This window comes from Emys orbicularis, chromosome 2 (genome assembly GCF_028017835.1).
Source record: "Emys orbicularis isolate rEmyOrb1 chromosome 2, rEmyOrb1.hap1, whole genome shotgun sequence".
NCBI classification, from domain to species: Eukaryota; Metazoa; Chordata; order Testudines; family Emydidae; genus Emys; species Emys orbicularis.
Genome location: NC_088684.1, coordinates 144,118,892 through 144,145,620, shown reverse-complemented (window position 1 = coordinate 144,145,620; position 26,729 = coordinate 144,118,892). Strand labels below are relative to the sequence as shown.

Below are 26,729 nucleotides of genomic sequence, written 5' to 3'. Positions count from 1 at the left end.
CTCCTAGAAAGCGGCGTGGTGAGCCTGGCATGGAAGCAGGAGGCCGGTGGGGGTGAGTGCTGGGTCGACAGCAGGCTGCCCGGAGCCGAGGGGCTCTAGAAGCAGATGACCGTGCCTGCAGCTGAGGAAAGGGCAGCTGGCTGCGGGCAGGGAGCTGGTCACCGGGTGCTAGCGTCTGGGTTGGGCCTTAGGCAGCAGCGACCGGAGCGCCTCCTAATCGCCAAAGTTCACGGTGTAGGTCTCCGCTGTGGTCAGGGGCTGCGCAGTCCCTGTGCCCACCTCCCCGGCCCCAGCCTCAGCCTCCGTCACCAGCTCCGTCACCGTCTCCAGCTCGGTGTAGGTCTCGGTCTCCCAGGTGGCAGCGGTGGGCGGCAGCTGGCTCCAGGGGGCAAAGGTGGTGCTGCTGAAGGCGAAGGGGAGGGAGGTGGTGGGGGCCAGTGTGGGGGGGGCGCCGGTGGTGGTGGCGTTCAGCATGCGCTGGCGCATCTGTTGGCGGAGCCGCATCCGCTGGCGCATCCGCTGGCGGAGCCGCATGCGCTCCTGGGGTGTCATGGGCCGCCCGGGCGGGATGCGCCGGATGGGCCGGTTCCCGTTCATGGCCATGATCTCCCGGATGCGTTTCCAGTTGGAGCGCGAGAGGACGAAGTTGCACTGCGTGGCGCCGATGTCGTACAGCACGGTGCAGGTTTTGACGCTGGGGTTGTAGCCTTCAGCCCTGGCCACCACGCGGTACTCGCCCGGGTTCAGGATGCGCCAGTAATCCCCGCTGCTGGCTGCAAGGGCATGAGGGGAGGGGGGTGAGCGGCACTCGCGGGGCAGGAGCTGGGGGTTGTGGGGTTTTGCCCAGCATCTCACAGCGTTGTCAGCACCCTTCTGGAGAGAGGCTTAGCCTGGATGCCCCCTGCTTCCCTCTTGGCCTTTGCAGAGCCATGCCATAGGGCCAGGCTTGGCCTGCGCAGTCAGGGCCCCCCTCCTGGTAAGGGCTGGGCACCTCCAGCCTTGGCTGTGGGGCTGCCCAGCTCGGGGACACTTACAGCTGCCGGGTCTGTGCTCTGGTGTAAGGCCAGGGAGAGGTGGGGGCAGCACCTGTCACTGGGTGGGCACAGGCTGAGTGCCCATGGGGGAGGGGACAGCACCTGGCACAGGGGTGGGCACAGGCTGGGTGCCCTTTAGTGGAGGGGAAGAACAGCACCCATTGGAGGCTGGGTGCCTGGGGACCCTCCATGGCGAGGCCAGGGCGCCTGGGGCCTCGCTGGGGGGGGCGCCCAGGGACCCGCTGCGGGGCGGGACACGGCCGTACCTGTTTTCATGTTGTGGTTGATTCCTCCCACGATGATGGTGGCGTTGGCGATGGGGTCCCCCTGCTGGTCCGTCACCACCCCCTTAATGCCCCGATGCACCTGCCGGGGGAAAGGCTGTTAGCTCGGGGCTGCAGGGCCCCCCCGGTCTCCCTCCCAGTCCCCCCGCTTTGGTTCCCCCGTCCCACCTGCTCCATGAAGGTGAGCAGCGACTCCTTGTTGTTCTCCCACTCCTGCTGCAGCTCGCTGGCATGGGGGAACTTGTCACAGCCCAGGTAGACGGAGAGCTCCAGGCAGTTGGTGTGCAGGTAGCTGAAGTCGTTCAGGCCTGGCAGAGAAGGGGGGACGGGCCATCAGCACTGGCAGGCGGGGCTGGGGGGGGGAGCGTTCCCCTCCTGAGGGGGCAGCAGGGTCCCTGGGGCAGGCAGCCTGGCTGCAGCGGTGCCAGCCTCTGGGGGCGGGCGGCCTTGAGCCGAGGGAGCGTCTGGCCTGGGTGAAGCAGGCCGGAGCGGTGGGAATGGGGGGCGGGAAGAGACCAGCTCAGCGATCCCTGCCTGCCCGTGCCGCCCGGTGTGGGGGGGGGACAAGGAGCAATGGGGGGCTGAACCCCCAGGTGGGGGGACGGGAGCCTCGGCATGCGGGGCCTTGCGAACAAAGCTCTGGAAAACGTCTGGACGGGGTGACGCTAGAGTGGCCTGTGGGGCAGGGGGCACCCAGCGGAGGGGCCAGCACTATGGGGCCTGGGGGCTGTGCTGAGGGCAATGTTGGCACCCTCCCCAAAGGGAGCCCTCTCTGTCCTAGTTCCCCCCGCCCCTGGCACCTCTGACTGGTGGGTGTTTGCTGCAGCACTACCCCCCCCTCCAGCCCCCACTTACTCCCCACTCGGGGGTGCCACTTGGCGCCGCTGACGATGCCCATGCCATTGGTCATGTCCTGGGTGTGGCAGCCCCCGCGGAAGGTCTCGGTCATGGTGAGGTGAGCCGAGGCGTAGGAGATGGCCAGCCAGCGGAAGATGGCGTGGTCGGGGGTCTCCTGCGCCTCCAGGTTCTCGTCCTCGTAGTCATCCGGCGAGCGACCCGCCGCCGCCTCCCCCTCTCCCTCACGGGGCGGCCGCACCATGTCGTAGGGGTACGACACCAGCTTCTCCCCGCCGTGGAAGTTGGCTCCCAGCACGAAGGGGGTCTTCTCCATCCAGGCGAGGATGGCGCGCACCTCCACAGCCACCTGGGGGGACACAGAGCTGGGGCCTGTGGGCACAAAAGCCCCCACCTCCTGCCCCTGGCAGAGCCCCTCTCTGCCCAGTGCCCATGCCTGCCTGCTCCCCTGCTAATCCCCACTCCATGAAGTGGCCAGGCATTGGCTGGCACCCTGCCCAGTAGCTCCACCATAAATGCCAGCTTGGCTCCCTGCTATCACCCCCAGCAGCCCCCCTCCGGCCTGCCCGCAGGCTGCGATCACCTTCCCCACTAGCCCTGCGGACAGGGGTCCCAGCCGTCCCACCCTCCTGGTGGCACATGTGACCGGGAGCCAGGGCCCCCAGAGCCCTCACGGGCACTCACGTGGGAGTCCTCGGCCAGGTAGTGCTCGGGGATGGGGATGTGGTGGTTGGGGACCCGGTGTGGGACCCACTTCCGCTCCTCGGCCGCCCACAGCACGCTGGCCAGGTCCGGGAAGTTCTCAAAGATGTCGTAGCCTTCCTCGTTCCAGTGGCCCAGTGCCCAGTTGCCCAGCTCCGAGCCCTGCAGGGAGGGGCACGACCCGCTCAGTAGCAGGCCCCCGGCAGCTGGCACCAGCCCAGCCCACCCCCCCACACTGCCATGCCCCAAGGGCTGGGCACGATGGAGCTGACGGAGACTGACGTGGCTTCCCCTGCCCCATTCCATCACAGCATCAGCAGGACCCCTCCCCCCACTTTCTGCCCCCAGCAGGGTCCCCCCCATGCCCGAGCACCCAGTCCCTGCACCCAGCCACCCCCCTGCATTGCCCCAGGGCACATAGCCAGGCTGAGCTCCGAGCGCGGCTGGTAACTGGGCCGTGCTCTTGGCGTGCCAAAGGGCAGCACAGGCAGGCACGGGGGATCTCTCACCGCCTGGCTGGCGATCTCGTAGCCGTCGGGATTGAGGGAGGGCACGAGGTGGATGCGGGTCTCGGTCACCAGGCTGCGCACACGCGGGTTCCCATCCTGGTACTCCTTGCACAGGAACTGCATCAGCAACAGCAGCAGCTCGCGGCCTAGCACCTCGTTCCCGTGCAGCCCGGCCGTGTAGCGGAACTCAGGCTCCCCTGCGGGGAGAGGGCGTGGGGTCATGGCGATGCCCTCCTGCCCAGGGCGCCCACAGAGACTGGCACAGAGCACCAGGTTCAGGGTAGCAGCGGGCTGGGCAGACACAGGAAGTGTCCCACCCCACCGGGAGCTCCTCCCCACGCAGGGAGAGACGCCCTCCGATCCCTGTGGGGGCCACACTGGGGGCTGGTAGGGCAACACGCCCAGGAGCCCGGTGCCACCAGCTCCAGGCCCCTCGCCATACAAAGCGGCCTGGTGCTTTGCTGCACCAAAATCCCCAGGCCGGAGGCGGCTAACGGGGGAGGGGTCCGCCTGCTGTCCCTGCCCCATTGCCCGTCCCGCAGCCCAGGCCCCGCCTCACCCAGCTCATGCTCCCCCGGCTTGTCCGAGATCTCCATGGCATAGATCTTCAGGCCGCGGGAGCTCTTGCCAATGTTGTAGATGCGCGTGATGCTGGGGCACTCTTCGTTCACCACCTTCATGAGCTGCAGGGAGCAGGGCGGCATGAGGGGGCCAGGCCTGCCCGCCCCCCCCGGGTGGCACTAGGGCGGGGATGGAGGGGCCCTGGGTGGGGAGTCCATGCCACCAGCAAGGCAAGGGGGGGCGGGAGGGGCTATATTGCTCTCCCACGAGGGGAATAAAGGCCGGGGAGCCCCTGCCAGCGGGACGCACAGTGGGGCGGGCAGCGGGTGCCCCAAGAGGCTCATGGAATCAGCTGACGTCACCCGGACGGGCGCCAGGCAGCTCTGGCCCCCGGGATCGATGAGCCGGCTACTGGCCGTGAGCAGAGCTGGGGCGGGAGAGGAGCCAGGGTCGATCCCCGCTGTCAGTGTCACGCTGAACCCCGGCCGAACACGGGGGGCAGTCCCTGGCAATAACTCTGCGGGGAGGGGCCGAGATGCCGGGGACACGGGGCTGGCTGTAGCACTGGGAAATGCTGCAGATAGGAGGCTAGGGCAGCGCTAACCCCCCAGAGGGGGCAGGGGGTTCCCTGGAAACACCCCAGGAGCTGGGCGCTGCCCTGCAGGACCAGCAGCAAGCAGAGACTCAGAGCCAGCCCAGTGAGCTCCGACTGGCTCTGAATGCCACGCCGGGAGGTGAACGCCCTCCCCCCCGTCCCCAGGGGGGTTGCACACACACCTGCCTCATGTCCTTGTAGCTGTGGTGGCGGAAGTCCAGGTTGTCGGTGGACGTCACCTCATTCTGCTGGCTGTAATAGCTGCTGACGGCTGGGGAGGGGGCAGAGCCGCTGGTCAGACACGCAGCCATGACCCGCCCGCCCAGAGCCTGGGAGCCTGGAGGCAGAGGGAAGGACCCTGGTGCCCGGGAGGGGCCGTGCTGTGACGGAGCCTCTCGGGCAGGTTCTGCGGTGGAGAGCCCCGGAGGGCTCAGCCCAGAGCCCCTTGTAGCAAGCTTCCCCAGCCAGTTGGTGAGCTCAGCGCGCTGGCACTGCCAAGGACGCTGGTGTGGGACCAGCCCCCTGTCCTCTGGGGCGCCAGGTGGGCTCAGCCAGGCCAGGGCCCGCTCCTGGGTAGGACCATCCCAGTGCTGCTCCAGGTCCCCAGAGTCCCTGCAACCGGGGAGGGGGGGACCTGGAGCAGCCCCAGAGCCCCCCCAGCAGCAGCCTGGCCCAGCCTGCCCATGCAGGGCTCTCAGGCCTGTTCTGCCCCAGCCGTCCCGTCCCTCCTGCCCCAGCGCCCAGGCCCCGCTCAGCTCCCGCCCGCAGCTGCAGCAGCGTCAGGTGGGTGCGTTTGCTCCTGTCTCTTACTGGAGAGGGGGCAGCCCAGCACCTCCAGCCGCATGCACAGGCTCCCGTTCCATATCTGCGGGTACATCCGGATGAAGCGCGCGACCACGGGCTCCGGGAACTCGGTCAGCACCGGCGTGTCCTTGTCCACGTTGCCGTGGAAGAGCTGCAGGGAGAGGCCCAAGGGGCAGCGTCAGGCATGGCACCAGGACATGGCCCCTGCGCTCAGGCAAAGGAGGCAGCTACCGGGCAACCCTGCCCCCCACCCCCATGCTCTGTCAGTGCCCCTCAATCCTGACCCACAGTCCCAGCCCTGGGCTCTTCTCTGCCAGTGCCCCTCAATCCCAAACCCCAGGCCTGGGCTCCCCCACAGCTCTGTCAGTGCCCCTCAATCCCGACCCCCAACCCTGGGCTCCCCCCCCAGCTCTGTCAGTGCCCCTCAATCCCAAACCCCAGTCCCAGCCCTGGGCTCCCCCCCCAGCTCTGTCAGTGCCCCTCAATCCCAAACCCCAGTCCCAGCCCTGGGCTTCTCCCCCCCAGCTCTGTCAGTGCCCCTCAATCCCAACCCCCAACCCCAGCCCTGGGCTAACCCCAGCTCTGTCAGTGCCCCTCAATCCTGACCCCCAGGCCTGGGCTCCCCCCCAGGTCTGCCAGTGCCCCTCAATCCCGACCCCCAGCCCTGGGCTCCCCACAGCTCTGTCAGTGCCCCTCAATCCCGCCCCTGCCCCCCCCCAGGCCTGAGGCATGCGCCAGAGTTACAGCCGCTGTGCCCCAGACACGGTGGAGGCCGCCTTGGTGAGGTGGGGCCGGTTTGGGGGGCGGACGGGAACCTACAGCAGGGGGCGGGGGGGGGGGGGTAGGGCCCGTACCATCTCCTCGTAGCCATTGGAGTACATCACCCAGTTCTGGCTGTCGTTGCTGAAGCCCACGTAGAAAGCAGTGACAAAATCATCACTGGGGAGACAAGAGCGCGGGGGGGACTCAGCACCCAGGGGCAGCTGGGGGCAGCCACAGCCGGGGCAGGGAGTCTGGGGGGAGGGAGGTACAGGGATCTCGGCCTCAGGACACAGCCAGGCCCAGGGGCCGCCTGAGGTAAGCGCCGCCCAGCCGGAGCCTGCACTCCGCACCCTCTCCTGCACCCAAACTCCCTCCCAGAGCCCGCACCCCTCCTGCACCCCAAACCCCTACCCCAGCCCTGAGCCCTTCCTGCACCCAAACTCCCTCCCAGAGCCTGCACCCCACACCCCCTGTCCCAGGTTCAGCCCCCTCCGACACCCCAACCCCCTGTCCCAGCCCGGTGAAAGTGAGTGAGGGTGGGGGAGAGCGAGTGACTGGGAGAGGGGGGGATGGAGTGAGTGGGGCGGGGCCTCAGAGAAGCGGTGGGGCCTCGGGGAAGGGGCGGGGCAAGGGTGTTTGGGTTTGTGTGATTAGACAGTTGGCAATCCCAGCCTGGCCCGTACGTACTGGATCTGGGACACACACACCACCGGCCCGTATGTACTGGATCTGGGAAAACCCCCCCGGTCCGTACGTACTGGATCTGGGAGTCCCGGCCCTGTGTGATGACCCCTGTGAATTTCGTGGTTCTCCTGGTGTCCACCTCAATCCAGTGAGCCCGGGTGTCGTCCTCCGCGCACCAGGCGCCGTCGAAGAAATCGTCCTCGTTGGAGCCGGCCTGGGGGGTGGGCAGAGGGAGAGGGCAGGGTCTGCCCTGAGGCCAACGGCAGGTGGGGGCGACCCCGGGGCTGGGGGGCCTGGCAGGGGATGGAGCTGCTCCTACCTGCATGTTGAGCCGACCGCGCTGAGCTCCCAGGCCGTGCCGCAGCATGGACGAGGCCAGGATCTGGTCATCCTCGATGCGGTGGGACTCCATCCCGATGGGGGGGCACTCTGCAAGGCAGGGAGGGCAGTGCCCACGTGACGGGGGGAGGCCCTTGCTAGCCCAGCTCCCTCCGGCCCCCTCATTCCCCAGCTCAGGACCATGCCTGCACACCCAGCTGCCCCCTGCCCAGGAGTGACCCTGCTGTGCCCGCTGCTGGTGGCGGAGCGGTTGGGGGACCTTTCCCTGCTCTCTGCCCCTTGCAGCTGGCGTGGCCCCTGCCAGGCAGCAGGTGCCAGTCAGGCCCTCAGGCCCAGTGTGGGCACCAACCCGGCGGAGGTGCTGAGGTTCGGGTAGCTTGGCTGCCAGGGGCCGTACCCAGTTTCTGCATCAACCAGCCCTGGGCAAACCGACTTCACTCGCCCTCCTGCCCCTGCATCATTCCTGCCCCCTGCTCTCCAAAGGGGGCACGTGGCTCTGCCCCCTGGCTGGCGGGCTGGGCCCCTGACACAGCCCAGGGATCACTCACTTGTTTTCTCCTCCGGGGGCGTCCATTCGTCCTCATCTGTCTCCCACTTCTTCCCGCCCGGCTTCTTCGGCTTCCCTGCAGGTGGTTGGGGCGGGGGGTTAGTGAGCGGCAGGGGGAGGATGCCGGGGCTGGGGCTGGGCCTCCTGCTCCGGGCGGGCACTGAGGATGCCAGGAAGGGGCACGGAGAAGAGGTGGGATAGGGGCCTGTTGCGCTGCACCCCTTGGCAGCTGAGCAGGGCCAGAGCAGCAGAAGGGGAAGGGGCTGGGAAGGGCAGAGAAGCAGCGGGGTGGGGGTGGGTGAACTGTGTGCACATTTCTCTAACTCAAGCTAGCAGGGCCAGAGCACCTGGAATGACCTATGCAGGGCCAGGCCAGAGAGCGGGCCCCACTGAGGGTCCTGAGTACAGTGCCCCGGGGCCGGGCCCTGGCCAGGGATTCTGGGTATGGTGCCGTGGGGCCGGGCCCAGGCCGGGGATTCTGGGTACGGTGCCGCAGGGCTGGGCCCAGGCCGGGGATTCTGGGTACGGTGCCGCAGGGCTGGGCCCCGCCGTGGGTCCTGGGTGTGGCCCCACTCCGGAGAGGACGTGTTTCAGGGAGGCAGCTCCGCACTCACCTTTCCGCTCCTTGGTCTTCTCCGCCCACTTGTCATCATCCGTGTCCACCTCCTCCTCCTCCTTGCTGCTGCCGCCTTTCTTGGGCTTCCCTGCTCCAGGAGGGGAGAGGGGCAGGGTAAAGGCCAATGTGGGCGAGGGAGGGTTAGACCAGGCTGGTGGGTTCCTTCTGCCCGGGCCGCTTGAGCACTGTGTCCCTGGGGATCCTCACGTAGCCACAGGGCCAGCGCCCTGGCCGGGGGCAGCCAGCAGCACTGGCCAGCTGGGAGAAGGGAGCCCACATGGCCAGGGGTTTGGTCTACTGGGGAGTGCATGCATGGGCAGCATATCTGGCCCCGCCCACAATTAGCATGGCCCTGCCCCATGTTCCTGGCCCCTCCCACAATTAACATGGCCCCGCCCCCTGTGCCTGGCCCCTCTCACAATTAACATGGCCCTGCCCCATGTGCATGGCCCTTTCCCCTGTGTGCCCTGTGTGACGTTATTGATATAATCTGGGACCATATAGATCATTGTTGCAACCAAGGTCCTGTAGTGGCACGCAAATCTTGTATAAAGGGGGTCAAATGGGGTGTCTAAGACAAGGTTATGGTTTACTGGTTATGATTATGCTGTCTATATGTATGTATCAATTTTGTAGTTGAAGTTATGAATATTGGCTCTATACTGTCTGTATTTCAAACTTATGCTATGCTGCTGGGTGACATCCCAGACAAACTGGTGTTAGCTCTGCCTAGCCTGCTTGATGGCCCATTAAGGACCATCAGCTATACAATGGACCCATTGAGAGAAGGCAAATATGCCTTGAGACTCAGCAAAGTATGCAGGAACTTGCCCATGTGACTCCAGACTCCATTTTGCTGTAATTTTCCACAGTGAGAACAAAGAGGTGTTCTTACACCTGGAAAAGACTATATAAGGCTGATGCCTCATCTCCATCTTGTCTTCAATCCTGCTTCATACCTCTGGAGGAACTTTGCTACAAGCTGAAGCTTTGAACAAAGGACTGAGGACCCATCCCAGCGGGGGATGTATTCCAGAGACTTGATTTGAACCTGCAGTTTATTCTATCGCTGCTGCAAGCCTGAACCAAGAACTTTGCCATTACTGTATGGAATTGATTCCATTTAACCAATTCTAGCTCTCATCTCTGTCTTTTTCCGTTTATGAATAAACCTTTAGATTTTAGATTCTAAAGGATTGGCAACAGCGTGATTTGTGGGTAAGATCTGATTTGTATATTGACCTGGGTCTGGGGCTTGGTCCTTTGGGATCAGGAGAACCTTTTTCTTTTACTGGGGTATTGGTTTTCATAACCATTTGTCCCCATAACGAGTGGCACTGGTGGTGATACTGGGAAACTGGAGTGTCTAAGGAGATTGCTTGTGAGACTTGCGGTTAGCCAGTGGGGTGAGACCGAAGTCCTCCTAGTCTGGCTGGTTTGGTTTGCCTTAGAGGAAGAAAAAACCCCAGCCTTGGGCTGTAACTGCCCTGTTTGAGCAATTTGTCCTGAGTTGGCACTCTCAGTTGGGTTCCGCCAGAACCGCATTGTCACACCCTGCCCCACCCCACTGGGGGAAGCCCTCTCCTTACCTGGCTTGAGTCGCTCCTCATCCGTTTCCATCTCGCCTTCACCCTCTTTCTTGCTGGGGAACTTCTTGGGCTGGGGCAGGCCGTATTCCACTGCGGGCGAGAGCGGGGCGCGCTGAGGGGCCGGCCGGGCGCCAGGGACGCTGCCGCCGAACGCAGTGGGAAGTGGGGGAGAACACGCACGGGATTGGCCCCCCCGGATGCCACAGGACATGGCACTGGGCTGGCGTGCACCAAGGCTGGGCCGTGTGGGCACTGGGCAGCCCTCCCCGCAGGACCCCAGCCCTGCCCAGAGTCACGGCCCTCCGGGGGGGACCCCCTGTCTGCTGGTTCTAACTGGGGCTGGGGCCCCTGTTAGCTCCTGGGGGGGAATGCCAGATCTCCCCTGGCTGGCCTAAGCCCCGTCATGCTGACTGGGCCTGCATGCACTGGCTGGGTGGGAGGCCAGGCCATGGTGGGGGTGGGAGCGGGATCATACGGGGGCCAGGGCTGTGGTGTCTGAGTGTAGGGCAGTGGGAGGGAAGGGGACAGAAAGCTGTGGGGTCCAGAGCAGGGGAGAGGGGGACAGAGAGCTGCGGGGGAAGGCAGGGTGCTGGGGCGAAGGGCAGGGGCCGAGTGCTGGTGGGGGAGGAGGCCGGGTGCTGGGGCAGGAGGCCGGGCACAAGCGGCTGGGGGCCGAGGGTCCGTCCTGAGGCGGCCGACACCTACTGTCGTCGTAGTCCGGCAGTGGTGGCAGTGGCAGCTCCTCATCGTAGTCCCTCTCGGGGGGCGGGGGGGGTGGCTCCATGGGCGGCTCTGCAGGGGGAGGAGAGAGTCCGAGTGAGCCCTAGGGAGGCGGGTACAGCCAGGTGCCCGCGGGGGAGAGCCGCCAGGGCTGGGGGGACTTAGCCCAGGACAGACCCTCCGAGGGCTAATGTTCAGCTGCCCGCAGCACAGCGTGGCCCAGGACAGGGCAGGCAGGGGGCCTTTCAGAGGAGAGATCATGGTCCAACCCCCACAACCCCTCCCCATCGATCTGTGGTATTATAGGGCGCTAGGCCTGTGGTCTGAGGTGCTCTGAGGCAAATTCAGGGACAGTGGCTGGAGCAGACCTGAGGGCTGCCCTAAATTGCCCCTCTGCTTCACTAGCCCCTGGGGACTTTACAGGGGGCCAGAATAACCACGGTGTGGGAGCACCCCAGCCCCTCCTACACTGAGCAGGTCCTTGGTTCCCAGGCTGTGTGGGTCACAGATGTGTGGCTAAGGGGCAGGGGCAGAGTCCAAGGGTCTAGTTGGGCCTGGGCACGTCACCCAAGGGCACCGCCCCTGCGGCTCCCCATGCAGCGGAGCCTGTGAGCCCCATGGGAAGGGCCCTGTCACCCAAGCAGTGGGGAAGTGCTGCTTTGCATGGGGAGCTGGGCATGAGGAGTGGGCACCTCTCTGACCAGTGGGCACATGACCCAGGGCACCAGAACCTTTGTAGAAGGGGGAGGGGCCCAAGGCCAAAGTGCCCCCTCCCTCTCTGCGGCTGGCTGAGCCAGCTGCCCTTTCTTCTGGTGACATAGCAGCCCCTGGTGGGTGAAAGGTGTAATCGCAGCACCTCCGCAGCAGACTCTATTATTCTGCGGGGGGAAAACAATCTGCAGAGGACATGAATTCTGCACTTATGTGCCTCTTGTTAAAAAGTATGGGGAGGGGGGTGGCTCCCTGGTCCCTCTGGTTTCGTGCCGGTGCACACAACAGCCTCTGCACCGATGCAGGGCAGCCTCAGACCCCTCCAGTGGTGGCCCACTCAAGGGGTTTTCTTCCCTGCCTGTCCCCCAGTCCTCTTCCTCCCTGGCTGGGGAAGACTTGGGGCTGGAGGAAACGTACTTGGCTTCTCCTCCACCTCCAACGGCGGCCTCTCAGGTTTCTTCCTGCTCGGAGGTTTCTTGGGTTTCTGCTGCTGCCGGACGTATTCGACTGGGGGGAAGGAACATAGGTTTGTCACTGTCCTGCTGCGGGAGGGAGAGCGGAGGCTCTAACCAGGGGGTTTCTCCCGGGGTTGGGGCAGGGGGCTCCCATGTGGCGTGAGTGTCCAGAGTGGGCAGAAAGGGCTGGCAAGAGGAAGGGTAACGCCCCCTGGGGAGAACGGGGCGGCAGCCTGGCCAGCAGATGCAGGGCTGGCTTTCTACCAGGTCATCCGAGAGCCGGGGCAATCCTGGGGCGGGAGGGGGCACTCAGTGTCAGGGGGTGGTGGTCTCCCTTCACTGTTGCGAGTGGGGTCAAGGGGGCAGAGCAGGCCGGATCCTGGCAGCTTTACTCTAAGAGCAGCTGATGCCAGCAGCCCTGGTTGTAGTCCCCCCCACACAGAGACTGTGGGCCCGATTCTCCCCGCCTGGCACCGTGGGCATCACTTACCCCCGTCCCGAGTCCAAAAGGGGCCTGATGCTGGGCACAGGAGGCTCAGGCCCTGTAGGACTTTGGCCCAAGGGGTATCAGGTGTTTAAGAGCCATCTTACAGGATCCCAGCGCTGGGGCTCTGCTCAGTCCCCAGCTGTTGGGCAGGGGCTGTTCTGTGGTCCAGGCTCCACACTGCAGCCTCAGGGGAGTGCTGGGGGGCCAGGGGCACAGGGGATGGGGCTGTGCAGCGCTGGGGGTCTGGGGCCTAGGAGGTGCGGCTGCCCCGTCCCAAGGGAGCATCGGGGGTCGCAGGCCGGCCCCTTCTTCTTGGTGTGGGGGGGTCCCTGGGGTGCTCTTGCTCTAGGGCAGGGCTGTCCCCACGGGGCCGGGGCCCAGAGGGGAGCGAGGGTCTGGGCGGAGGGGCCACGGGGAGATAGCAGCAGCCCCGTACAGTCCTCGTAGTCCTCCCGCTCGATCTGCTCATTGTAGTCCAGCGTGGGTGGCTCGGGCTCTTCCGTCAGCACTGCGGAGAGAGACAGACACAGTCACCAGCTGCTGCCTGCGAGGGTGCCGGGGCCAGGCGGGGGGGACACGGCAGGGGCTGCTCTCTGCTGCGCCAGGCTGGAGCCAAACAGCGGGCCAGAGAGGGCAGTGCAGTCATTGCTACAGCCCCATCTGGGAGTCTGCACCAGGGCCGTGGGCCCGAGGGGCGGCCCTTCCCCCCCCCCCCCCCCCGGACTCCCACAGGATGTGCCAGGGCTGGGGGCTCCTGGAGACTCTCCTGCCCTCCCCGAGGCCACGGGGACACTCTGGGTTCAGGACAGGGAACTGAGGGGCACACGGCCAGGGCCAGGCCCCATGCAGCTGGCGAGTGCTCACCGGGGTCGGGCGCCGGTCTCCGGTCCTCCCTGCCGGGCTCCCACGGCTCCGTCGGGGGCTCATGGAACTCATCTAGGAACAAAACCCGTTGGCTGGGAGGGGTCCTCAGGCCGGGCACCTTCCCGCTGCGCCAGGGCCTCTGCAGCTGCCCCTGCCCATGCATTGCCCAGCCGCCCTTGTGCTGCATGGCCCGCATGCTGCCCACGCCCTGCCCTAGTGCCACCTCCGCCCCCCACAGCTCTCAGCAGCGCATGCTGTTCCCGCCAAAGCTCACCGAGCTGCTCCTGGCTCCTGTGCCCTAGGGAGACGGGGCCAAGCCTGTACGAAGCGCCAGGGCAGTGCTGCAAGGGGGGCGGGTCCCCTCCCAACCCCCACCCTCCTCCCCGAATCACTCTTACTCCGGCGGCTCCCCGGCTCCTGTTCTTCAGCCCAGCGCGGCTCATCCGGCTCCTCGGGAAATCCAGCTGCAAAACACAGGGCAGGAGTTCAGAGCGCTGGGCCAGGGGCTGGGGAGGGGCGGGAAGGCAGGGGGCTGGGACCAAACAGCCCTCTTGATCCTTGCAGGCAGAGCCACACGACAGGGGGTCAGGCTGCGCATGGACAAGGCCGGGCAAAGGGCTCAGCGCCACCCTGCCGGGAGGAGGAGCTCTCAGGGCCTGGGGAAGCCACACGGCCCTTGTCCCTGCAGGGAGAGACTCAGCACCCGGCAGGGACAGTCCCCAGGGGGGTAGGCGCTCAATTCCCGGCGGGGACGGTCCCCGGGGGGGTAGGCGCTCGGTACCCGGCGGGGACGGTCCCCGGGGGGGTAGGCGCTCGGTACCCGGCGGGACGGTACCCGGGGGGGTAGGCGCTCGGCATCCGGCGGGGACAGTCCCCAGGGGGAGGCGCTGGGTACCCGGCGGGACAGTCCCTGGGGGGCAGGCGCTCGGTACCCGGCGGCCTGCAGGGAAAGGGTTTAAAGACCTCTGGCTGTTTGGGGAAAATGCCCTTGGCAGCTCTGGCGAGGACTGGCCCAGCTCTCTGGCTGAGTGGAACAGCTCGGAATAGCTAATGGTACAAGTGAGATGACTAAAGTGGTGGTTTTACTCAGCGGAAGGGGGGGTTACAGCTAATAACCTGGAACACAACCCTCCGGGCTTCTCTTACTCAGCAGATGTTTGCTGAGGTTGTGGAAATTCTCCCAAGTCGCCTCCCCACCCCAGCCCCTGGGCACCGCGGAGCGTTTCCGCTTTTATAAATAGAACCAAACAGCAAGTCCCGAATTTACGGCTGGGTCAAGGACATTAACAGCGCAGTGCCAGTTTGGAGAGCGTTTCAATGGGGTGTTCAGTTACTGTGCGGTTTGCAAGATGGAGCATTGACTGAGGCTGCTTTAACCCTCACATGTGCACTAGAAATTGCGTTATCGATGGAGACAGCTGCTAAAACCGCCTGGGAGCTGCAACAGCACCCAGGCAACAAATAAACGGGAGGTCAGCTCAAAAACGGACAGCACTCTGTCTGCATGCCCCTGCTGCGGCAAACCGGCCCTCCGTGCAAAGGACTGTTGGTTCACAGACAAACCCTGCAGAAGCTGCAACAAACTGGGGCACAGACAGGTGATGTGCAAAACGCACAACCACGATCTCACAAGGACAAGCCCGGGGGCTTTCATCAGCTCGCCGGTGACAGCGTGGAGTCCATGGAGAATGCTGGGGCATAAGAACATAAGAGCAGCCGTACTGTGTCAGACCAAAGGTCCATCTAGCCCAGTATCCTGTCTTCCGACAGTGGCCAATGCCAGGTGCCCCAGAGGGAATGAACAGAACAGATAACTATCAACTGATCCATCCCCTGTCACCTATTCCCAGCTTCTGGCAAACAGAGGCTAGGGACACCATCCCTGCCCATAATGGCTAATACCTATCCTCCATGAACTTATCTTTTTTGAACCCTGTTATAGTCTTGGCCTTCACAACATCCTCTGGCAGGGAGTTCCACAGGTTGACTGTACTCTGTGTGAAGAAATACTTCCTTTTGTTTGTTTTAAACCTGCTGCCTATTAATTTCGTTGGGTGACCCCTAGTTCTTGTGTTATGAGGAGTAAATAACACTTCCTTATTTACTGTCTCCACACCAGGCATGATTTTATAGACCTCTATCACATCCCCCCATAGTTTCCAAGCTGAAAAGTCCCAGTCTTATTAATCTCTCCTCACAGGGAAGCCGTTCCATACCCCTAATCATTTTTGTTGCCCTTTTCTGAATCTTTTCCAATTCCAATTCCATCTCTCCAACAGTTTGTGTAACAATAACGGGTCCGTTGGATTTCTTTACACCGGACGGAGCAAGACGTCAAATGGAGCTGGATACCAGGTCTGCCATGTCTGTGTCAGATAATCTGAGGCTCTTTAAAGAGGGGACGTTGCAGAAAACTTGGTGCTACTAAAAACATACACGGGGAAGTCCTCACTGCCCTGGCGGTTATTACACTGAATGCGACATACAAATGTGTACAGCGCCTGTTAAACCTCTCTGCTGTGAAGCGAGAGGGTCAGGTATTATTTGAGGGAGAGTGGCTGAGAGAGATTCAGGTGGACAGCAGAGCATAAAGGTCCAGATCCTCCAAGTTGTTTAGGCACCTAATTCCCGTTGATTTCGAAATGCCAGCAGATTTACAAAATGTTATGGCCTCTGGCCCAAAACAAACCTTGTGGACAAGGCAGAGGATGTCTTTCAGGAGGGCATCAAAACCTTAAAACACCTTCCAGCAAAACTTGTGCCTGAAGAGGGAGCAATTCCTACATTTTGCAAAGTTCGTCCAGTGCATTTTGCCATAGGGCGCTTAGGACTCCAGAATTATACCCAAGGTCAACTGGAGCAAATGGAGTGAAAAAGTGGGAGGAGGGATAGCTCAGTGGTTTGAGCATTGGCCTGCTAAACCCAGGGTTGTGAGTTCAATCCTTGAGGGGGCCATTTAGGGAGCTTGGGCAAAAATCTGCCTGTGGATTGGTCCTACTTTGAGCAGGGGGTTGACCTCCTGAGGTCCCTTCCAACCCTGATATTCTATGATTCTATGAAAAAGAACACGGCTGGCCACATTTGTGGTGATTTCAAGGTTGCCCGGTACTGCATGAAGATCAGTACCTCTGGCCTGGAAGTCAGGTTATCATTGCCTCATTAGCTGGTGGGAGGCGTTTCTCCGAGATCGCCTGAGCCTATCTACAAATGGAGACTGAAGATTGTCACAAGTACTGCGCAATGAACATACACAAGGACTTATTCCAACATCACTGGCCGGTGTTTGGAATAGCATCCACACTCGCTATCTGGAAGTGAGCTCTGGACCTGCTATTAGAGGGCATTACTAGGCTACTACACTGGTCACAAGAGCTAGGGGTGAGGAACACCTGGAGAACCTCCCGGTGGCCGTTGTGAGTCTGAATGTGGGCTTGGGGCAAACAAGGAGAAATGGGACCTTTTCCAAGGTTCAGTTGAATACGGCGGCCATTCCATCGACAAAGATGAGCTGCATAAATCCAAAGAGCAAGGCGAAGCTGTCCTTATGGCATCCCAGCCACGAAATGTGTCCCACTCACATTCCTTTCTGGGCACGGTCAGTTACTACCGACCGACCTTACTTAACACAGCGGCCAGGTTATGAGCTGTTGCACAATGGACAGGAGTGGTGTAGGTCTACAACTCGACTCTCTCACCAATCGAAGTTGGTCCAATAAAACAGGGCCGGCTCTGGCTTTTTTGCCGCCCCAGGCAAAAAAGCCTCCGCCGCCCCCCCCCCCCCGCCGCCCCCCCGCGGGGGGGGGGGGGGCGGCCGGAGCCCTGGGAGGAGGGCGGCAAGCCCCGGCGGGGGCTCGGCTCTCCCCCCCCCCCCCCCCCGGCGGCCAGAGCGCCGGGGGCAGGGCGGCGAGCCCCGGCGGGGGCAGGGCGGCGAGCCCCGGCGGGGGCTCGGCTCTTCCCCCGGCAGCCAGAGCGCCGGGGGCAGGGCGGCGAGCCCCAGCTGGGGCTCGCCGCTCTCCCCCCGGCAGCCGGGGGGAGGGCGCGGGGGGGAGGGCGGCCAGAGCGCCGGGGGGAGGGCGGCGAGCCCGGCTGTGGCCCCGCTCTCCCCGGCGGCCCGAGCGCCGCGCCGCCCCCCTCCAGGTGCCGCCCCAAGCACCAGCTTGGTTGCCTGGTGCCTGGAGCCGGCCCTGCAATAAAAGACCTCACCCACCTTGTCCGTCTACAGCAGTGGTTTTCAAACTTCAGGTCGAGACCCAGTACTGGGTCGCGGAATGCAAGGCACTGGGTCGCCTTGCTCAGCACCCAGGGACCCTGGCAGCCGGCCAGTAAAAACTAGTAGTCCCTACCTGTTCTGACACCGCGCTGTGCCCTGGAAGTGGCCAGCAGCAGGTCCAGCTCCTAGGCAGGGGAGCCACAGGGCTCTGTGCACTGCCCCCGCCCAGAGCACCAGCTCCGCACTTCCATTGACTGGGAACTGGCCAATGGGAGCTGGGGGTGGTGGTGCCTGCGGACTTCCGCCTAGGAGCTGGACCTGCTGCTGGTCGCTTCCGGGGCACAGCGCAGTCTGTGGTGCCAGGACAGGCGGGAAGCCTGCCTCTGCACCCCGGCTTCGCCAGTGACCAGAGCCGCTGGACGTAAGCTCATGCCCCAACCCCCTGCCCCAGCCCAGTACCCTCCCCCCCAAACCTGGAGCCCCCTCCTGCACCTCGAACCCCTCATCCCCGGCCCCACCCCCAGAGCCTGCACCCCCAGCCCAGAGCCCTAACCCCCCTCCTGCACCCCAACCCCCTTCCCCAGCCAAGAGCCTCCTCCCACACCCTGAACCCCTCATTCCCAGCCCCACCCCACAACCCTCATCCCCACACCCCAACCTTCTGCCCCAGCCCTGAGCCCCTCCCACACCCCAAACCCCTCATCTCCAGCTCCATTGGGTCGCAGGCATCAACAATTTTCTTCAACTGGGTCGCCAGAAAAAAAGTTTGAAAACCACTGGTCTACAGTGAGCCACGGTTCTCGATGAAGTCAAGAAGCTTCCAGGATCGGGAAGGGTCCTTACCAACTACAGTGCACCTTTGCTTATGAAGATAGCTTGTGCCGCCTCACGTAATGGAACTGGAGCAGTCATTTCACATGAGGTGGAAGATCACACTGCTTTAGATCTCTTGGCAGAAGAGAAGGGAGTTGTACTTGAAGTGAGCGAGAAGCTCAGAGTGGAGTTAAAAAGTGTCACCAATCCCTGGGTAGCCAACGATTCACCAACCGCTGCTTTCGGTTTTAAAGGAGTCCCGGCAATGACTCCAGCATGGTTACAGAGAGGGGTGATGTTCAAAAGGGCCAACCGACATGCGAATGCAGATTGCTTGACACACTGGCCCGTTGGAAAGTGGCAGGTAAGCTGGCATACGGAAGTGGCACCAGAGACAGGCAGGTATGTTCTATGTGGCACCCTTGCCATGGCCAACAAAACCCTAACAATGACCCAGTGCTGGTGAAAGAGCAGGACATTTCGAGGAGTGGATGGAGTAATATGCACGGACAGCTGTGTCCATCTTTCTTTGCTCACAAAGAACCGTTAAGTGTATACCAAGGTTGCGAACGTGGTTATTCCTATGGGGCTCAGGGCCCGCATATTCCAAGAATTAGACAAAGACTATTTGGGAATTTCAAAAAGGCAAAGTCTGGCCAAGAGTCCTGGGTGGTGGGCAGGGATTGATACACAATGGAGGAAATGGCAGAACAAGCGTCAAGATTGTCAGCCAACGCAACACATGCCTAAACGTGCGCCACTGCATGGATAATACTGGACCGTTTTCAGGGCCATATATTACCGTAGATGCCCAACCTAACCGACTTGCAGTATTCTGTGTGCATTCCACTAGGTCAGTGCAGAGGGTTAGGACTTGGCTTTTCAGGGACGGGAGTTTCTGAGCAGATGGTGACAACGGAACCTAACTCACATCCGAAGATGTCCAATTGTTTGTTGAGAGAAATGGTATCAAACATGGCACCTCAGCTCCTCACCGTCCTGGCAGAAATGTTCCTGCAGACATTCAAGCAAGCGATCTAAACTATGACCCCCCGATAAAGGTGGCTTATCACACAATATTGCAATTTTTCTCTTGGCCTATAGCAATGAAGCCCATGCGATTGCAAACCAGATGCCAGCAATGTTGTTTATGGGAGGTAATTTAGGGTCTCACCTGGACTGGTTAAACTGGATGTTCATAAGAATCAGGTGGATGTGCTTATTTGTGGCTAGGCGGTCAGGCTGGGTGAGAAAATCTTAGTGAGGGACGACCAAGCTGACTGGGGGAGCCCTGGAGTGACTGCACCTGACCCTCTGCCTCAGTGGAGAGAAACGGCACCGAACATGCCCCGGAAAAGACTCATAACCCAGTCTTGAAGCACAAGTTCCACAACACTGCCGCCTCCTGGAAATCCCGAGCCGCAATACAGCCAGAGGCAGTGACGGCACCCGAGAGCCTCCTGGCCCTGTTTCTACTCCAAGGGACCCTGATGCTACCAAGCAGGGAGATGTTGCCCCAGACACTGTTCCGATGCCCACGAGGCGTTCTCCAGGGAGAAGCCACCGCTCAGACTGGCCGTGCAGCATGTTTAGTGACGTTCACGGATTGGTAACTCCTTGGTCATGTCCTTTCATGCTAAAGGGGAAGGAGCCTGTCGTGTGTAGGAATTGGGGGGGTCGCCCTTGAGGTTGGGGGGCTCTGGAGAGGCGGCGGGCGATAGGACCAGACGGGAAGGAGTGCGGGGCAGGTGGGCGCCTCGTGCTGAGTGACTGGCAACCCGATCAGCCAATCAGTAGCACTTACCTTTGTCCCGTTCCCCATATGTCCGGGACCTCTCCTCTTCCTCGTCATAGGGTGAGGCGATTCTGGAAGTCTCGGGCAGGTCGTAATCCTTTTCGGCTGGTGGGGGGATCAGAGGTCTCTCGGGTTGCCGGTACCTCTCCTCTTCCTCGTAGGGCTGGGTGGGGGGTGGTATCTTGGGCCTCTTCCCGCCAGATGGCTTCTTGGTGGCTTTGGGAGGCTTCTCCTTGGGCTTCTTGGTGGCCTTTGGCTGCTTCTCCTTGGGCTTCTTGGTGGCCTTTGGGTGCTTCTCTTTGGGCTTTTTGGTGGCCTTTGGCTGCTTCTCCTTGGGCTTCTTGGTGGCCTTTGGCTGCTTCTCCTTGGGCTTCTTGGTGGGCTTGGGAGGCCTCTCCTTTTTCCCTTTCTTAGGTTTCTCTTTAACCTTCACAGTTGTCCCTGTATAAAAGGAAAGAGTCAGTCCTAGGCCGATGTCTGGCCCCCACCCAACCAGCTGGGCCCCAGGCCTCTCCCCATTGGGTCTGTGGGGCCACCTACCCCCAACCACCTGGGCCCCAGGGAGTCATTGTCATTCCACACATGAAGCCAGCCACACTCTGTTGGGGCCTGGCTCTTCCCCTGCCTTTCAGCAGGACATTAAACAATACCCACTGGGGATTTCTGATGCCCACGGCCCATTGGGCACCCAGCCTTGCCAGCACCATAGTCCACAGCCTCTGTGTCCGAGCAGCTCCCTGGGGTTCCTTCTGTTTCCCACACGATGACCTAGGCTGCCTGCATTCTCCACCACTTCCGCGCAGAAGCAGCCCAGCATTTAGAATTTTTAAATCTGCTGTTTGGAGCCAGGCTCACAAGCTGTGAATGGTCGGCATTGATAGTGCCAGCCCTGCAGCCAGCGAATCCAGCCGCGGCGTGTCTGCAAACCGAGAGGGCACCCGTTGGAACAATTAGTCAGGTTCTTTGAGTGCGTCACTCTTGGCCGCTCACTTACTCAGCAAGCAGCTTGGGGGGTGTTTCAAACCTCCCATTCTACTGATTGGAGACCATGGTCCTGAGAATTGTTTCTACTCCCCGACGAGGTGAAAGCAATCAGCTGCCCCAGTGAATTCCCACGGTTATGAATATGAGGTTTGCTTTCTGGGAATGTTCTCCAGCAGTCACGGATCATCTCCCCCTCTTCTGGGAACAATCCGCCCTCCCCAGGACAGGCAGGAAGCCAGCGCCAAAGAGATGGCAGGAAATGCCTTGGCATAATTGCCCAGCTCCAGCCCCACTGATCTGACCCCAGGATGGGCCCCAGGACAGAAGCTAGAACCTTGGTGCATAGTCAGCTGGACATGGAGGCAGGGGAACAGGGAACAGCTAAAGGGGGAGTGGGAAGCGTGGGTATCTGGCTCTGTTAGTGCCCTGGCCCGGAGGCCCCTCGTGGACTGGCGTGTGATGCAGAGGGCACTCTAGGAGGCAGGTGCTCTTTGGGCATATGGTCAGGGTGGGGGCTCTGAGATCTCCCTGGCCCAGGGCTCCAGCGAGCTCCAGCCAGACACGGAGGCCTCGCTCCATGACTCAGTGGCTGACAGGAAGGAGATGAGGCTGCTGAGTCACGGCCCTGTTGTCCCGCAGCAGCCGCAGGCTCATTCCAAAGCTCTGAGCAGCAGCGTTCCCATGTCCTCTGGTGCGTGAGCAGAGAGGGCCCAATTCTGGGCTCGGATTTGTAGCCACTCCTGCTCCTGGGGGAATGGGGCAGAACTTCCCCACCGCCCTGAGTGCCCGCTGTCTGGCCAGCGCCCCCCAGGAGTGTGACACTCACATGGCCCCGCTGAACTGACATGCCCAGGGCAGGCTGCAGGGAGGAACGAGTCCCCCGTGCAGAGGATACAACAACCAGGGCTCCCTCCTCCTCCTCGCTCCCTCGCCCCCCTGGGTCTGTGGGTGAAGCCCCATTCTGGGCACAAGCCGAGTTGGAGTTCCTCACTCCCTGCCCAACCTCAGCAGCGATTGGATGCCCCCACACCCAACCTGGTCGGGGCTGATACACCCGGCGGCCCTGGCTAAGCAGACAAGCTGCAGTTTTCTAACAAAACGATCCTCAAGGAGAGCAGTGTGCCATTGTTGGGTTCCAGAGTTAACGGCTCCCTGCGATGATCGGCCCCCAGCTCACACCTCTCCAGCCACCTACCCTAAACCAGGGCCCTGCCCCTGGGTGACAGGCCATTAGAGCTGTCTCAGACAAGCCTTCCTGTCCTGCTCGGGGCCCTGAGCAGGGAGCACGGCCCCCCTCCTTGGAGAAGCTGGCACAGCCCCACAGGCTGAGCAAAACAGAGCGAGCCCCCACCAGGGTCCAGGCTGCACACCGGCAGCCGCCGAGCAGGGAAACCTCGCCCCTGAGGGCTGGGCCAGCAGCCAAACCCCGTTCTGCAGGCCTCGGCCTGGAAAAGCTGACAGGACGGAGTGGGTGGCCCACTTCCAAAGCCCAGAGGGGCCGTGCTGCCAGGGGCTTGTGTGATCGGGAGCGCTGGCAAGAGACAGCGTGTGCACGGCTAACCCTTTCCCCCGCCCAGCTCTTCCATGCCCTTCAATCCGGACCCACAACCCCCTGCTATCCCAGCCCTGGGCTCTTCCCCAGCGTCTGCAATGCCCATCAGCTCAGACCCAGCGCACGGCCCTGGTAAGGACAGCAGCACAAAGCTCTCCCATGCAGGATTCCCCTTTCTGCCCCATCACTCGACACCTGATCCACACGACGCTTCCACCCCACTGTGGGGACTGGGAGCAGGGGGAAGCGAACCCAGCTGCCCGCTGTGCTCTGGGGCCTGCTCACAGCCTGGGGGAAGCCCTGGCAAAGGCACCAGCCCCCGTAGAGCCCAGGGATGACGCAGCCTCCTCAGGACGCAGGAGGGAGAGAGGATGGAGCTAGGGGCCAGCTGAATTTTTTTTTTTTCATAGACTCTCAGGGTTGGAAGGGACCTCAGGAGGTCATCTAGTCCAACCCCCTGCTCAAAGCAGGACCAATCCCCAACTAAATCAAGACCATATAGAAAATTGGCTTTTCCACTAAACCAGCTTTTTTTGTTGTTGTTGTTGCAAAAAGCTTCTCTTTCCTGTGGGGGGATTTCAGTGGAAAAACCAATGCCCGAAACCTGCAATATTTGGATCCTGCAATGCCCCATGGGAGATGCAGTTCAGTTACCTCGCTCCCCTCTTCTCCTCGATGCGCCACGCTCCCCAGGGGACTTTGTCTCCCATGATGCTCCGCAGCCATACGCCTTCCAAGCCCCTCCCCAAAAGGGGAACCTGTTGTGCATCATGGGAGATGTAGCCAGACCAGGGAGCCGGCCCCATAGCAGCCAATGGGAGGACAAGGCACCCAAACAACAAGTCCCATGAGCAGGAGGGGGGGGGGCGTGCAGGGGAAGGTGGGGGGCTCCCATTTCCGAATCAAAATATTTGGGGGGTTGATTTTTTTCCACTGAAAACTCTAAATGTTCAGGTTCTCAATCACACACCCATGCGGCGGGGTTCACACTGCTAACACCCGGTGAGCTGCCGCTGTGGGTCAGCGTGGAGGGGGACGCCATGGGGCAGGGCGGCCGGGGGTTGGGGAAGGCTGAAGGCACCTCCTGCCAGCCGCCAGGAAAGCTGCGCGGCAGAGCTGTGTTAAGGCTGAGAGTGGCAGCAGGCAGGCACACAAACACATGCATGGAGGGAACCACGTGCACACACACAAACACACACACGGATGCACGGAACCACATGAACACATACATCATGCATCCACCACACACACAGGGGGGCACCTCCCCCAAAGACAGTACCCAGTCGCGTTTATTGCTCCGCCAAGCCCATGCTTTCTGGGCTGCTGATGTTTGGGGGGGTGGGCCTGGCTCCCCTCCTGGCCTGGGCTCTCCCCTAGAGGCAGCTCGGTGGGGACATTTTGGAGCCGGGCCTGGGATCACTCTTGTGACCATCTGACTGGCCCACCTGTGAGCTGGTCCCAGAGACAGCCCTGATGCGAGGGGAACCGCCCCACCTGTGCCCCCGTGCGGCTGTCTGGAGGGGGGACACTGGGATATCAGCTCCCCACATCACCCTCTGCGCTAACATTTGGAGGGAGGTGGGGCTGGATTCTCAGCCCTAGGGGCTAAACCCTCCATCAACCCCTCTAACAGGGACAGCGTGGACTAGCCCCCCGGCAGCCCTGCTCCTTACCTGGGCCATCGGCACTGGGGAGAGGGGGGAGCAGCTCAGCTCATGCAGTGCAGGGGGGGCTGATGAATAGACACTGTCCATACAGGGGTTTGCTCTCTTGTAACTGTGACAGACGGGGGAGGGGGTGAGATCTGGGATCTACATGGGGGGAGAGGGGGAGATCTGCCCCAGGGGGCACAGACTCCACCGTGGCTGCCCCCTGGCTTTGCCCCAGGGATGCTGAGCACACTGCCCGAGGCACTAACCACCCGGTTTGCTAGGAGGACACAACCGACCAGGTGCTGATCTCCAGACATCTCCGTCAGGCCCCCCGTCGCTCCTTGGGAAAGGACAGTCCACACCCACCTCTGACGGCCAGGGGTGCCCCATCACAGAAGGGTTCCTGCAGCATCCAGGGGTCAGAGACCGGACCCTGGGCTGGGTGGACCCTGGCTCGGACCCAGGCTGGCGAGCCCTGTGGTCCAGTCTCCAGCCTGTCGCCCACGGCTGGGAACCCCCGGTAGTGCCGCCCGGCCTGGGGCCAGGGGAAGGGGCGGCAGCTCCCAAGGCGTTTTGGGAAGTCCGGCACGGCAAGGGGCGCTGGTTGCTCCGCTCTCCCGCTCCCCCTCTCCCCAGGGGCACCCAGCACGAGCCAGTCAGCGGGAACCCCACATCTCGAGCTGCACGTCGCAGCCAGCGTGTCCCTCCAGGCCCAGTTCCCCCTGCCCAGCCCCTGGATGCCAGTCACACCTGTGCAGAGTGGATGTAGGAAATGGGGTCTTGAGGGGGCTGGGCAGGGCCCAGGCAGAATTGGACCTAAGAGGGGTGGGTAGGACAGGATCGGGCCCTCTGTGCCCAGGTTGCTCTCAGAACACTTACCTTCTTCCACCTCGGTGGGGGCCTTGGCTGCCTTGTCCTTCCCTGCTGGCTTCAGCCTCCCTTGCGGCTCGGGGGGCTCCTCCAGCCCCCGCCCCCCGGCTTCCTCCTCGCCCTCGGGGCTGACCTCCCGCAGGAAGCCCTGCAGGAACTCCTCGATCTCATCGTCCGTCAGCTCCGGCGGGGGCTGCCCCGGGCTGGGGGTCAGCAGCCCCACGAGCAGGCAGAGCGGCAGCAGGCGACAGGCTCCGGCAAGCCCCATGGAAGCCTCGCGCACCCCGGGGGGGGGCTAGGGCAGAGTTAGAGACCCCCTGCCCCGGTGGGCGCAGACCCTGGCCTCACCTGGCTGGCTGGCCGTGTGGGGACAGGACCCGGTGGGGGGCTGTTTGTCGCTCTCGCTTCCTTCGGGGTCACCGGGCTCCGCAGCAGGCAGATGCGGCGCAGCTGTCAGGACAGGGCAGCTCCGGGGCTTCCGGAGCGGGTGGTGGAATGCGCTGCCGACGGGGGGCGGAGGGGGAGCCGGAGCCAGCCCCAAAGAATGCAGCTCCGCACAGCTGGGCTTAATTCAGACCAGAAGGTTGTGGCTGCGTCAGCTTTGAAGTCAGAGGCAGCAGGCCAAGGGCTGGGAGCCAGCAGGCCCCCACGACGCCCTGGAGAGGTTGCCCCCCCACACACATCCAAAACTGGGGGGTCCAGGCTGGGCTGTATGGACCGGTCCAATACGCCCAGCGATCGCTGCAGCCAGCAAACGGCGCCCGAGAGCTCAGAGATTCCTCGCTGTCGCCCTGCTGCCCCCACCAGGGTCTCCAGCTCCCCCCACGCAGAGGGGCCTTCGGCAACGCAGTTCCCTTTGCTGCGCCTGGTTGCCCACCGGGACTCCAATCTGCAGGGTGTGGGGGGGTTGATCCAGTCCCGGAGCGCAGCAGCAGCAGCGGGCGCCTTCCCCTCTCCCCTACAGCTGTCAGAGTGGAAGCCTGGCAGCTGGAGGAATCGTCTAGCTCTGTGGAGGAAACCAAGGCCAGCCTCCCCTTCCCATTTCCAGAGAAGGGTGGATCAGAGAGGGCAGCGCTGTTCACTGTAACCCCATCCTGCCTGGGGAAGGGGAGATGCTGCCCAAGGCAGCCAGCACCGGCTCAGGCACCACAGGACCAGCAGAGACTTCCAGCGGTGTCGGAGAGCCATTCACAGCCAGCGCTGGGATCGGCCTCTGGGACGCCCCCTTTACGGCACCCGCTCAGCACGCCGCCCCGACGGCAGAGTGCACACGCCAAGGTGCCCGGGATGCCAGCCCACTGCTGAATGCAGGAGTCCCTGGGAAGATCTGATCCAAACCACGCAGGAGCCGGACGGCTCCAGATCCCTGCAGAGGAAGGAGCGGGCTCTCCCCAAATATACCGAGCAGAGGTGGGATTGGGGGCCCAAAGCCCAGGCAGGCACCCGGGGGGCATGACCGTACAAACAGCAGAGTCACCTTCTTCTCCCAGGACTCCGTTGGTTCTGCAGCTGGACCCCTGGATCTAGTGACCCGCCCCCCTGGATTTTGTGGCCCACCGGTTTCCATGCCAGGTCCATTGGACTCGGTGGCCAGGCCCCCCGCTGAACTCAGCGGCCTCTGGTGCAGCAGATGGGAAATTCTGTGCCTTAATGACGATGGAAGGAGTCCCCTCGCCCTCTGCGCAGCGGGATAGCCAGCTCCCTTTGCCGGGCGCTCTTTCCACGTTCGCCATAA

General features: G+C 62.7%; 1 protein-coding gene across 1 annotated transcript; it reads right to left on the bottom strand.

The window, feature by feature from the left end:
• Positions 1–213: 213 nt before the first annotated feature.
• AEBP1 (AE binding protein 1) lies at positions 214–25,262 on the bottom strand. Its single transcript, XM_065398671.1, has 22 exons — positions 25,004–25,262; positions 19,946–20,377; positions 13,517–13,582; positions 13,119–13,190; positions 12,691–12,762; positions 11,730–11,819; positions 10,587–10,673; positions 9,882–9,971; positions 8,291–8,380; positions 7,678–7,752; positions 7,110–7,219; positions 6,865–7,004; positions 6,199–6,283; positions 5,351–5,495; positions 4,723–4,811; positions 3,944–4,067; positions 3,385–3,581; positions 2,858–3,037; positions 2,174–2,522; positions 1,487–1,626; positions 1,301–1,400; positions 214–773 (listed from the first exon to the last, which is right to left on the bottom strand). Exons 1-22 carry the CDS (start codon positions 25,260–25,262, stop codon positions 214–216), a joined length of 3,552 nt encoding a protein of 1,183 aa, XP_065254743.1.
• Positions 25,263–26,729: the final 1,467 nt, after the last annotated feature.

Bases quoted from the DNA above. Each gene is read 5' to 3' on its own strand.
- AEBP1 (XM_065398671.1), bottom strand. From the start codon at position 25,262: ATGGGGCTTGCCGGAGCCTGTCGCCTGCTGCCGCTCTGCCTGCTCGTG. The intron at 11,820-12,690 runs GTACGGGGCTGC...CCTTCCCCCCAG, and splicing joins GCGGGAGGACTACGAGGACT to TCGAATACGTCCGGCAGCAG. The intron at 7,220-7,677 runs GTGAGTGATCCC...CCTGCCTTGCAG, and splicing joins GCCCCCGGAGGAGAAAACAA to AGTGCCCCCCCATCGGGATG.